The sequence below is a fragment of the Onychomys torridus genome, chromosome 13, assembly GCF_903995425.1.
Source record: "Onychomys torridus chromosome 13, mOncTor1.1, whole genome shotgun sequence".
NCBI classification, from domain to species: Eukaryota; Metazoa; Chordata; class Mammalia; order Rodentia; family Cricetidae; genus Onychomys; species Onychomys torridus.
In genome coordinates, this window is record NC_050455.1 from 15,219,150 (window position 1) to 15,233,314 (window position 14,165).

The 14,165-nt window shown below is 38.7% G+C and overlaps 1 protein-coding gene across 5 annotated transcripts in view; it reads left to right on the forward strand.

The window, feature by feature from the left end:
• Kiaa1328 (KIAA1328 ortholog) overlaps positions 1 to 14,165 on the forward strand; it is a 286,471-nt gene that overhangs the window by 109,282 nt on the left and 163,024 nt on the right. For all 5 annotated transcript variants that reach the window (XM_036204391.1, XM_036204393.1, XM_036204392.1 and 2 more), the window contains one exon: positions 4,468 to 4,595. In XM_036204391.1, the coding sequence (XP_036060284.1) occupies positions 4,468 to 4,595 (128 nt within the window). The remainder of the gene's footprint in view (positions 1 to 4,467; positions 4,596 to 14,165) is intronic.

Sequence of the window (14,165 nt, forward strand, 5' to 3'; positions counted from 1 at the left end):
TTCTCTCTGCTCTTCAGAAGGTGTATTGTGTGCTGTATTTTCGACTACATTAATTTCCCCATGTCTTTTATTCTATTAAGTCCATGCAGTAGGCATTTTATTTTGATTATTATGATTTTCAGTTCCAAGTTTTCAATTTGATTCTTCTGTATCTGCTGTTTCTTTTCTGATACATTCTAATTTTTCATTTATTTGAAGTATACACATCAAAACATTTCAGGATGACCAGTTTAAAGTCCTTTGTAGCAAACAATAAAATTCTTATCTAACATCTGGGTTATTTCAGTATTGACATCTGTTGGTTTTCTTTTCTCATTGAATTGATATTTTCTTGGCTCATGGTGTGGCATGTGATCAGTTGTGTTCTGGACAATTGGAGTATTGGGTTATAGTCCTATTAAAATATTCACTTTTAGTAGACTTTTCTGATGCCACACCAGTGGGAAGAAAAGATTTCGCTTCATTGCATTGAAATTGGGGTTAAAGTTCAGAGTCCTTACTAGACCATTTTTGGCACTTGGAAGTAAGCACCTCATTATTGCTGGGTGGTGATAGAAGCTTAGTCACCTGTAGATACCATTACCCACCTGATGAGGTCAGAGGCTTCCCTGGTGGCTTCCATTCTGCAGCTGAAACAGTACATTTCTCCAGTCCTACACTTGCAAACAGGGATGCCTTCGTACTGATAAATGCAGTGAAGCTTCTTTCTTCCCATGAAGCTTGCAGTGATGATCATAATCACAGAGGAGGGGGTAAAAGTGGGGATTCAGATTCTGGCCTTCACTCCCTCTTCTGTGGAATGACCCCTGGGGAAATAGGGTGATGGGTGGGCTCCTAGAAGTCCAAGGGGGGGTGCAGGTTTGTATCTGGCTGAAGTAAAGCAATTCTTGGCTATTCCGCCTGGTTTCTCCTTTAATGACCAACCTTTTCTCCTCACACAAAGGCTTCTCTTCACTTGATCTGTATTAAGGCAGGTACTCGGTACCAGATCAAGTAGTATTCCCAACATCAGAGTAGAGGCTAAGGTGGGTGATGGCAGTGGATTTTGCTGGACCCGGAAGAGTGTTTCAGTTCGTCACAATCTCTTTTCATTTTGGTAGCCTGCTAGGCCATCTTGTCTGATCTGTAGTGTCCCCACCTCAGAGTTTTTACTGTTTCATCTGCCACCATATTCATTCTATTTGGATGCTTCATTTTACATTTCTACATGGGACATTTTCATGTTAAGTCTTTATGCTGTGGGAAATGATCATTTCCTGCAGCCTCTTCAGCTGATTGGTTCAATTGTTTGCATTTCAATGATCTTACTCAGTACAGGTTGATACTGGTGTAGGTCATTCAAGAGTACATCTTTCTTCAGTACAGGCTGTGTGTGGTAACTAATTGCTTTTCTCATTTCTTAAATGGTGGTTGGACATACTAAAGCATACTAATTTGTTTCATGGTTTGGTGTACACCTTTTCTCAGGTTTGATCTCTTATATCTGGTACATCCTTTTCTGATACATGTCCAAGATTCAGTTAAGTAAGTCCTCCCTTCAGTGAAGAAGAATTTTACTGATATTTTACTAAGATCTCGCTCCAGGGTTAAAGTCTCATTGTGCTAGGGAAAAAGAAAATATGGGTCATTCTAAAATCTGATAAAACCAAGAAAAAGGTTTAAAAAATAAAGGTAAGACTATATATTTTTATATTCTGCTGCTTATGAAATACAAGTGGGGCTGGCTTATAGTTTCAGAGGTTTAGTCCATTATCATCATGGTAGAAGCATGGCAGTGTGCAGGCAGACATGGTACTGGAGAGAGAGCTGAGAGTTCTACATCCAGACCAGCAGGCAGCAGGAAGTGAATGTTACACTAGGCCTGGCTTGAGCATTTGAGACCTCAAAGCCCACCCCTTCATGATGCACTTCCTCCAACAAAGCCACACCTACTCCAGCAAAGTCACACCTCCTAATAATGCCACTCCCTATAAACCTTTGGTGGCCATTTTAATTCAAACCACCACACTGCCACATGACATTTATTTAATGTCTATATCTCGCCTCAAATGCTGACATTAACCTGTAGGCTGTGTAATTGTGCTTGATTTTTTTTTCCAGAATAAAATTTGTATTCTATGACCAGATATTCACCTATTATAAACATTATTGCCTATGGTAGCAGCTAGAATAAAACCTTTTTATATTCATAATAGCTGTCACAAACTCCTTGGGGCCACACAAATCATTCATGTCTCTTGGAGCTTACACACACACACACACACACACACACACACACACACACACACTTTAAAAAAAACAGAAATGTAAAACCATAGAAATCCAACATAAATTGACATTAGAAGTTATTAGCTTATTCAGACTACCATTCTTGCTCTATTATTACTGCTATTGTTTCAGACACTAAGTATTCAATAAGCTCTTGGCATTAATGTATTCTATAAGCTTAGTGACCTGGCCTTTCACTGTGAGCCAGTCCTCTCCTATAAGTGCATCTTGGGCTCCTTTTTGTTAAAGGTTAATAACCAGAATAATGAAGCAGTTGGTTATTTATGCAGTTTTGATTGGCAAAAGTTATTAGAACAGGAATCTGCCCAGAAGCAATGATTAGGTTATGAAAATGTTAAGGAATATTGAAACTAGTTACAATTTTTGACATTTAAGAAATATTATCCCTACTCTTAATCATGATGATCTTGTGTAGACGTATATGTACAGAATAATCCCATTGGACAGTAATTGTTATGCCAACAGCATATCTAAATAAGTGCTAAGAAGGAGAATCAGAAATGGTCTGAGGAAAGGAAACCTAGGAGAAAGTGACCACATTAAGAAGTTGGGAGGTGCCTGACCTGTGAAGTTGGACCTTTCTGACCGGGTGTTTCACCATTAGCCTTCTTCTCATTGTAGCCGCTGTCGAAAAGGTTCTCTACATCAGAAAGAAGATATGTGGTGATGGTATTAGTGATGTATATTAAATATGCAAAACAATACAAAAGTTCAAAGTATAATCCCTTTATACTTAATAGAGTTAGGAACCCAATGTATAAAATAGGCACTAATCATTAAGATACTGTTTAATAAAATCTAACATTTTCAAGTGTACAATTGAATGGCATCAAACATTTCCCAGAGTATTGACACTGCCATCATCTCACTCCAAAACCTTTTCCCAGACCTGCATCCATTTCCCCAGTTTCTCTCCACCAGTCTGTAGCAACCACCAATCTACTTCCTTATCTGAATGGACTTGGCCTATTCTTGACTTCTCATAAAAATAAATGCTTATGATACATATTCTTTTGTGTCAGTATTCTTTTTCATGACATAATATTTTCAAGGTTTGTAGCATGTAGAAATCCCTCATTTATTTTATGGCCAAAAGATGTGCCATATTATAGATGCTGCTCTGTTGATAAGTTCATGGACATTAATGCTCTTGTTGCTTCTAAACTACTATGAACTAGGCTGCTCAGAAGATGCCATGCATGAGTTTTTGTTTAGGCTTTACCTTTAAAAATACTACTGAATTTTCTTCCAGAATAGCAGTACATTCACATGAATTAGATATTAGATAGACTGTTAGATAGACTAGAAGGTTCCACTTGAGCATATCCTGGTTAGATTTGCCATCATGAATTGTTGATTGAGGCTGTCCTACTGGATATAATGTCCTTTTTCCTTGTGTGTTTGATTTCTTTCCCCCATAGCCAGTGTGCTTAGCATGTTTTACTCTTGGTCATCTATGTATTTCCTTTTGGAAATTGCTTCAGGACCTTTGCCAGTTTTAAAAATAGATTAATATTATTTATGTTGCATTGTATGGGCTGTTTATATATTCTGAATATCAATCCTTTATCATATATATGATTTCAAAGTATTTCATTTTAAGTTTTTTTTTTAATTATTTAATCCAAGGTCACAAAGATGCACTTGTGAGAGTTTTATAATTTTAACTCTTAAATTGAAATAATTGATTTCTTGTCTTTTTAATTACCTTTCCTTTTCATTTTCCCTTTTCCTTTTCCCTTCTTCCCTTCCCCTCCCTTTCCTTCTCTTCCCTTCCCTTTCCTCTCTTTCCCTTCCCCTTTCCTCTTTCCTTTCCTTCATTGTCTGGCTGTGTTGCCCAGCCCATCCTTAAACTCATGATTCTCAACAGGATGCCTCAACCTCCTGAATGCTGGGATTGCATTCATGTACTCTATGCCCTGCTTCTTTTTGCTTGTTTACATAATGTAATAAGTGTTCTTTGCATAGCTCTTCAAAGAACTAAGAGAAATGTCTCTTCACTTGGATGGTCAGTGCTACTTTCTTCATTAAAATCGTTGCTTCTTGATTGGAAACATACTGTTTTTATCTGCTGACTCCATTCTTACTGCCTCTGACCAAATACTGTATTTCTATCTTTGTTTTGTTTATTGGAATCTGTCTGTGAACCAGTTTATTCTCCTTAATTTGCAATCTCACCTCTTCAGCTACAGTATAGAGAATGTCAAGAACTTCTAAGTCTCTACCAGAGGTACCTATCCGAGCAGCAAGAGAAGCTCACCATGTCACTCTCAGAACTTGGTGCCACTAGAGTGCAGGAGCAGCAGGTAAGCAACCTCTTGTGACCCAGCAGTTTCTTTTCCCTTATGTTGGAAATCCCATGAGATGCATGCTGTTTTAAAATAGATGAATATCTCATGACTTCCCTGTCTATGACCGCCTCTCCTCTTCCTCTCCTGTTCTAGAAGTCTAGTGATCAGAAACAGAAACTTGAAGTAGGAGGTGGTTCCTGGGGAGACTTCTGATGGGATAAGAAAATGCACTGATCTGTTACTTAAATGAAGAGCGATGGCTATTTGGTGTCCTTTTGGAAAATATTAATATCCCTTTTCTGGTTTTAGTTCTTAGAATATAAGTTCTTATAAAAAACTACATGACATCAAGTGATGAGTATTCAGAACCATGCTTTTTATGATGTACAAGCAGGTACCAAAGCCAAACGTCTGGCTTCTAACACTGATGACTTGATGTCCTTCTTCTCCTGTCCATATGAGTTTAAATCTTTGTTAACATAGAAAGCACTGTGTCATATAAAATCATTCAGACTGAGCATGAAAAGACAGGTAATGTGTTAATTGCCATTTCCCAAGTAGTCTCAAAAGTTCAAAGGTTAACCATGAGGATTTCTTGCAAACTTCCTAACGAGCATTGCTGTTCAGACTGGAGACAGTTGCCTTAGATGGGTAAGAGTTTGACTAATAGAATCTTAGTTTTGAACCTACAATTTACAGATATGGGAAAATGAAACAAACAAACAACCATGTTCTGTGCTTTAGCTGAGTTGTTCATACATTTTTAAGAAATATTCAAATTATTAATGGCTTGCTGATGTTCTAGTTTGAAATATTATCTCTTGCTCTATTTTCAGGAAGCTAAATTGTACAGTGGCCACAGAGGAATATAGCAGCTTATATTATTTCTATGCATGTCTTCACCGGTCTAAAAGGAGGTTGACAGCTCTGTAGGTGCCTCTAGGCCAGAGTGCTTGTGAAGGTCAGTTTCAGGGTCACCCTCACATTCCTGCTCATGCCCTTGGCATGACACACCTAAGTGAGACAGCACAAAAGCCAAGGCAATTTATTTAGAAGGGACTGTGGCAGGGAGGCAGGAGAGCCTTCATTTAACAATATCAGTAGATTCTTACAGCCTCAGGAACAGAGACTAAGAGTCAAGACATGATCACCCAAGTGAAAGGAAAGAAGAACAAACCAGCAGCAGGGAGGAAAAGAAAGCTGACAGCTGATAGGGAAACTCTTAAGAATATCTGGAGGAGGCCCCGCCTGAAAATGGGACAAAGAAAACTTCCTTAGTTGTTGATAGTTTTTATTTAAGCTAAGTATGAACATTCATAGTTAATAGTGCCAGACTTTACCTAAACCTTGAGCGGCGTAAGCCCCTACCTATATTCGAATACATCTCCAGCTCAGAGGGAGAGAGCGACAGAGAGAAGGAGAGATCTTGTTTTTCACTTAATCTAGAGAACTTTCTGAAATATATATTGCAATTTAAGTTGTATGTGTGTTTGTGTGTTTGTGTGAGTGTTTGTGTGTGTGTGTGAGTGTGTGTGTGTGTGTGTGTGTGTGTGTGTGCGCATATGCACATATCTGAGGTGTCATATCCCTGGAGCTGGAGGTACAGATCATTGCAAGCTGTTCCATGTGGTGTTGGGAATTGCTTTCAGTCCTCTGTAAGAGCAGCAGGTGCTCCTGACTGCTGAGCCACCTCCCCAGGTTAAACCATGTTTTCCTCAAGTCCTTAATGATCAAGTTCTAAATGTCCTCATAAACAGTGAAAATGAAGCTGTAAATTAGAGGCGGCTTCTGGGCTCTGCTGTTTGACCTAATAAGTTTCCTTTTTTTTTTTTTTCTAGGAAGAATGAGGGTCACTTCCTTTGTTGTCTGTTTTTTTCTTTGTGACAGGCTTTTCTGAAGTAAGCACAGGGAAACCCTCTCTTTTCTTTATTGCTGGGACCGGAGTAAATCAATTCAAGTTTACACCTCAGAGGAAGAGCACCATATTGTCCTGACTCCTCTTTCCCCCTTACCTCGTCATGAAGTCTACTGTATTCTCTTATATATTCACAACTGGGTCCATCTTTGCAGAGCACTGTTTTATTATTGTAATTCTTGTTTATTCATCCACCTCTTTCACACAGTGTTCTGAAGTCAGGCATGCTGTTTGTTACATCAGTGGTGTTATACTCCCAGAGTTGGGTAAAAGAATCAGAAATGTAGATAGAAGTTTTCCCAGTCCTGCCTGGGCCCTGCAGTCCCATGGCCTGCTTATAAAATAATGACACAGAGGCTTAATATTATTTAAAACTTCTTGGCTGCTGGGCAGTGGTGGTGCACACCTTTAATCCCAGCATTCAGGAGGCAGAGGCAAGAGGATCTCTGTGATTTCGAGGCCCACTTAGGCTACAAGAGTGAGTTCCAGAAAGGCACAAAGCTACGCAGAGAAACCCTGTCTGGGGGAAAAAAACTGCTTGGCTATATTAGCTCAGGCTTACCATCAACTAGCTCTTACATTTAAACTAACCCATTTCTGTTAATCTTTATGTCACCATGTTTTCTGTGGCTTTACCTGTGTGCCATGACATACTGCTCCATGGACAGTGAGCTGGAATCTCCTGACATAGCCTTTCTTTTCCCAGAATTCTCCTTGTATATCTTATCCCACCTATACTTCCTTCCTGGCTACTGGCCAATCTGCATTTTATTAAACCAGTGTACAAAAGCATTATCCCACAGCATTTCCCTTTTTATGTTTAATTAAAAGGGAAAGTTTTAACTTTAACATAGTAAAATTATATATAATAAAACAATTATAGTTATCATATCTAGTCTATTTGTATTTGGCAAAATTAAAGAAGATATTTTATCTATCCTATATTTATGAGTCCAAAGTTTCATATCTAATTTATCTTTCATCATAACCAAGGGAAATTATAACTATCTAGTCTTCAACTACATCAAAGACCTTAGAAGGATACAATATTACCTAAGTAAACAGGAAGAGCATTGTAAGCATCTTCCAAAATCTAGAATGACAGAGACAGCTGCTTGCCTGGACAGTCATCCAAATTTCCTTTGTAATGTTGGGGCATCCATCTTCAGCCCACAGGCCTAGAGTCTCTCAGTCGCTTCTCTCTGAGCAGTTTTAATTAATATAAGCCTCTTTGTATTTACTTGGGTCTGAGCAGCTGCAGACCAGGTGGGACACAGGAAACATTCTGGCTACATAGAAAGATCTCAAATAAATAACCCAATGATGTACTTCAGGGCTATAGAATAATAAAAAGCCAGACAAATGCAGCAGATGGCAAGAAATAATAAATATTAGGGCAAAATAATGATATTAGGGAATAAAATTACAATACATAAGACTCCAAAACCTGGTAATTTGAAAGATAAAGATGACTGACATGCCTCTAACCAAATTAACCAAAGGAGAGAAAATACCAAAACCAACAAAATTAGAGATAAAATGTAAATTGTTTCAGCAGACCCTAATCAAATCCAGAGGAACATAAAGGAACACTTGGGAAGCTTATATTTCAATAAGTTGTCAAATCTAGAAGAAATTGATCAATTCCCAGCTATATGTGGCATAATGAAATTAAATCAAGATGATATTAACTTTTAAATCCCACAACCAGCTTTGTTAGAAGTGGTAATTAAACATCTCTCCACAAAGAAAAGCATAAGACAGATTCACTGCTGAGCTCTACCAAATCTTAAGAATGACCAGCTAACAATACTTCTCAAAATGTTTCACAAAGTAGAAAGGGAAGGAATGCTTAAGAATTCATTCTTCAAAACCATTACATCTCTGATGCCAAAACATACTGGTGATATAACAAAGAAAGAAAACTTTAGATTAATTTCCTTGATGAATATAGATGTAAAAATTCTGAGTACAATACTTGGATACTAAGTTTAAGAATGCATTAAGAAGATTATATATCACAGCCAAGTTGTTTTTATCTTAGGGATGCAAAGTAAATTCAACATATACAGATCAGTACATTTAACATGTTACATAGGTATACATCAGAAATCACATGATCATCTGATTAGCTGCAGAAAAAGCATTTAACGAAGTTCAGTGTGCATTTTTGGTTAAAATCCCGAGGAATATAGCAATACAAGGGACCTATTACAGTATAACAGTGGTTATATACAGCAAACATATAAACCAAAATAATTATAGTAAGTGAAAAGAAAACCGATAACATTTTGTTGGAGCCCATCTAGGTTTCCTGGTGGCTTTATCCAGCAGATCTGCATAAAGAGGATGATTGGACCACGGACCTGAGTGTCAGGTGTTTGGAAGGGTCTATGTTTAGATGTACGTAGCAAAGGGGGAGGCCTTTTGCTGCTCTCCCCTTGGCACTGTGATAAAAAGCCCTTTGGAGTGAAGTTCAAGGCTGATAGCTCAGGACCCAGGCCCCCGGAGGCCGTCCTGTTTTGTCTTTCATCGTTGTCCACGCCTCTCTTTCTAGCCAATTCTCCTCACTTCTCTCTACTCAAGAGTGCCCTGCGTTGTAAAAATGGCGGCTAGTCTGTCACAACATTTCATCTCAAATGGTCAGAGACAGGAGTGCTCACTCTCTCCTGACACGCTGAGACCCTTCTAAAATGACATGTAATGCTCCGAGTCTTCTCCAGAGCATCCAGACAAGAGGAAGAAAAAAAGGACACATCTAATTTCTGGCCAAAATATCAGAAGCACACACTGGGAAAGAGTATTCAACTAATGGTGCTAGGAAAACTAAATCCTTATTTCACTGGATTCAGCACACATGGGGGTAGGGGACAAAGCGAAACACTTTAAGATATACACATCAGCAAGAACTTTCTGAAAAGAACCCCAGGAACACAGGAAAGAACCCCAGGAATTGGGAAGTGGAATATATGAAATTTAAAAGCTTCTTCCCCACTGCAAAGGAAACTGTTAACAAAGTAAAGAGATAGCCCAGTGTATGGGGGAGAAATCTTTGCGACTTATTCTTCTGAGAGATGGGTACTATTTCCAGCATATGTAGAACTGCACAATTAAAGTAAAGTCCCTAACGAAGGACTTTGCTCTCTCTTTTATTGAACACAGAAAACATCACTAGGGGAAGGAACGAGGGATAATTTACAGAAATCTTTCACAGATTTTTTTTTAACTAGGGATTAAATCACTGACTCAAAGAATAAGCAAATAAACACAGTCACCCAATATCTGGGGAAAAAATCAAATTTCCAATCAATAAATGTACGAATGGCCCCAATAGATATTTCTCAAAAGAAGAAACAAATGGCTGGTAAACATTTTTTAAAAGTGTTCAGCGTTTTTCATTATCAGGAAAATGTGGGTAAAAAACATCTATGTAGAGATCCTACCTTATCCCAGTCAGAATTGCTGTCATACTGGCAAGGATATGGGGAAGGAGGGGCCCTTATTAATTATTGGTGGAAATGTAAACTGGTACAGCCATTGTGCAAATCAGTATAGATGGTTCTCATAACAACAAAGACAAACAAAAATGAGTAAAAACAAAAACACCTTGTGATCTAGCTCCACCACTCCTAAGTACATACAAAAGACTGGAAGTCCTCCCACAGAGATATTTGTGCATCCATCTATACATATTGCTACATCATGCAGGGGCGTTCGCAAATGGAAGTAACACAGATGTTTGTCAGCATTAGATGAAGGGAAAGGAAATATGGTACATACATAAAATGGCATTGTATTCAGTTATGAAGAAAAATGATGTTATGACTTTTGTAGAAAATAGATATAGTGAGAGATTGTTGTGTTCTAAGCGCCCTAGACTCAGAAATACTGCATGCTTTTTCACACTGCATCTCTGAAATACACAAGTATGTGTGTATTTGTGAAAGGGTACTAGGTCAAGAAACTGGAAATACAATAATGAAAGAGAAAGACTCTTAAAGGAGAGTGGGGGCAGGGCACATGCGATGGATACATATATCAGGGTGGAAGAGATGGCTTAGCAAGTGCCGCTCTTACAGACGACCTGAGTTGGGTTCCCAGTGCCCATATCAGGGAGCCCACAGCCACCCATAATCCTATTCCAGGAGATCCAATGTCTCTGGCCTTCATGGGCACGTACACTCACATGAACACTCACTACACACACACACACACACACACACACACACACACACACATACACACGAACACATACACACTCAGATATGCACAATATTTAAAGGTGAAGTAATTCTTTAAAGGGAACACATATACTGTGAAAGAAGGGAGGGCTACTTGGGGGAGAGAAGTGGAGTTTCCAGAGGTGGATGGGCAAGGACAATAGAGAGGGGGATTGGTGAAAACAAAATATACATGAAAATTCCATAGTGATATCCACTGTTCCATATACTAATTTAAAAAAAAACTATTTAAGTACAATCTAAAGTGATAGGTGAAGTAGACCTTATTCCAAATATAAAAGCTGTTATAAGGACCCAGAGATAAAATCACACTAAGAAAAATGTAATGGCTTTGATATACAGAGGCAAACACTGGGTCTCATCTAATCAATAAATATATAACTATTGCTGAAAAAAAGAGATCTGAACATGTTGCTTTGGGAAGTAAAACTAAAGGGAGCAAAGCCAGCTCTAGAGAGGAGGGTGTAAATAAACCAAAGAACACAGATGCCTTATTTTCAATTAATATTTTATTTTTTACTATAACTATTTCTGAGTCAGTGTTTAGTTACAACTTGTCCAAATAGTAGAAATATATTTTAAAACATTAATGCTGTGATTTATGCTAGAAGGAAGAAAGTTATGGCAAGCTCAGGACTACTAACATCAGCTGGTCATCTGGGATACACATAAATATTTTATTAATCAATTTGTGAGCCCTCTATAAAAAATGGGGCTAGGATATGGCTCAGACAGTAGCTTGCTTAGTAGGTATACACAAGATCATAAGTTCAATTCCCAGCACTGCAAAAAACAGGGTGTGGTAGTGTACACCTGTCATCCTAGCACTAGGGAACTTGAAGCAAGAAGATCAGAGGTTCAAGGTCTTACTATATTACATAGAGAGTTTCAGGCTAGCCTTGGCTAAATAAGACCTGTTCCTCTCCCCAAGAGAAATTTTTTAAAAATCTTACCCTGTAATAGTTCAGTGGAAGTGACCCTACTTAATTTGAGTTATGTAGCCTTGTTTTTTCTTGTGAGAAAGTACCTGAAAAAAGTCCTCAAGAAAGCTTTATTTGGATTCAGTTTGAGAGGACAGTACATCATGGCAGGGAGGTGGGCAGGGTGGCAGGAGCAGGAGCTGAATCCTGGTGCTCAGCTCACTTTCTTCCTTTTACTGAGCCCAGGAAACCAACCCGGAGAATGGTATACTCCTCCTCCATTCCTCCCCACTCAATCCGTTCTATAAACTCCTTCAGGGAAATGTCCAGAAGTTTGTTTCTGTGGTTACTCTAAATCTCAGAAAATTTACAAACATTAACCATCACAAGTTATTAAACTTATATATATACCTTCACCTGTTTGACAGACTGATTAATGGAACAAATCTCAGACTGCTACTCTAACATACATAGGCCTGGGATTCTTTGAGGTAATCCAAAGGGAGTGCTCACAATGGCCTATTGTGAGAACTTAATTATGCTGGAAGGTTCTTTGTTATTTGAAATATAATGTCTAAAAGTAAAAACAATTTTGAGATCATCATCTTTGGTGACAAAGAGATTTATAGCACACATAACAAGTGGCTGTAATTGCAGTAGATAGGTCTGCATGTGTAGGTTTCTATTTAAGCACATTTGTATTAATTCTTTGAGAATTTCTTACAATGTATTTTTCTCTTTAATATAATAATATATTTTCTTGGGATATATACCCAAGGAAATTGTCAAATATTATAATAACTAGAAGCATTTTTTCCCGATTATGATTCCTTGTGCTACTTAGAACCTTTTTGTGCTTCCATATGAATATTAGGGTGGCTTTTCATTCTCTCTCTCTCTCTCTCTCTCTCTCTCTCTCTCTTCTCTCTCTCTCTTTCTCTTTGGTTTTTCAAGACAGGGTTTCTCTGTGTAGCTTTGCTCCTCTCTTGGAACTCACTTGGTAGCCCAGGCTGCCCTCGAACTCACAGAGATCCGCCTGGCTGTGTCTCCCGAATGCTGGGATTAAAGGCGTGCGCCACCACCACCTGGCGGCTTTTCATTCTCTACTTCTCCCGTGACTCCTACCAGATGCACCTCTACCCTGTCTCAACTTAGCCTGGAGTCCACAGAAATCAGAAAAGTAAAAGCAACCATCGCTAGCGTGGGGTTAGGGAGCACTAAAGAGAGGAGTAGCATTTTACAAATGATCAGCTGATAGAGAACATAGGAAACTCTGGGGCTCTAGTTAGAGGGACATGAAGACAGAGAGAGGCAGGTAAAACAACGTAAGAACATCTGAAAAAGCCATAAGGAATCATACTAACTATCTACCTGAAGATACCTATAATTCACGAAAGTCAGTGTATCAATATACTTAGGTAGTTTAAGTGAGATTTTTTCGTCTGGGCAGACAGTTCTCCCTACAAGAGCCAGACATCATCTAACAAAAACCCCGACACCAGGCATGAGAAGCCTTCTTGTGAGCTGTTGGTCAGGACTGTCCAAGAAACTTTTTAAACACCTTTTAAATAAAAAGTCACCTCCTTATAAAACCTACTCCAAAAGAAACTTTTAAACAGCTCTTCCCCTTTCAGCTTGCTCTCTCCCTTCATTTTTTGTTATATCCAGCAATTTCTTCTCGGCGCTGATACCATCCAGCCTGTTTCTCTGTTAAGATGCTACATTGTTGCCACTCAGTCAGGATAGTTCCTCACTTACAAGCCAACACTAGATGCCTTATATCTTCTCTCATCCGTTTTTATTCAGGTTTTAAAAAATATTTGCTTTTCCTATTGTTTTCCAACCATGTCTTTACTTCAAAATTCACAAACTTTATCAAAGCTCTGATTTCATTTTTACAATTTTCAAAACACCTTTTTAATGGCAATTACTCATAATAAAGTAAAGCAGGTGCTCTGGAAATTGGGTGCATGATGAAGCTGCCTTTCTGATTTTCACTCAGCACTCCAGCAGGGTCGCTATTCTTTGTACTTTGTAAGAGGCCTGGGTCAGTAAATACTTCCGGTACATTCACCTTTGTCTTGCTGTGCTGACGTAGCTCAGTCTGTCAGGTGCTCGCCACCCAAGCATGAACATCTAGGACTTCAGGAGCCGGGGAAACCTGGGTATGATAGCATATGCTTGCATTTCTGTTGCTGAGGAGATGGAGACAGGAGACTCTCTGAGGCCATCTCAAAATAAGGTGGCATCCCAGAGGAATAATACTTATTTATCTCTGATTTATACATAGGTACATATAAACACAGAGACACCCCGCACATACACACATACACAGGTACACAACACACACACTCACACTGTTCATTTTCTTTTCTTCCTTTTTTTTGGGAAGGTATAAGAAAGTACACCTTTTGATAATGGTGTGAAATTAGCTTTGTAGTTTTCTGGGTCCCTGTAGAACCTCAGTTAAACAGCTTCTGCAGAGCACAGGGGAACTTACTGTGTTGAG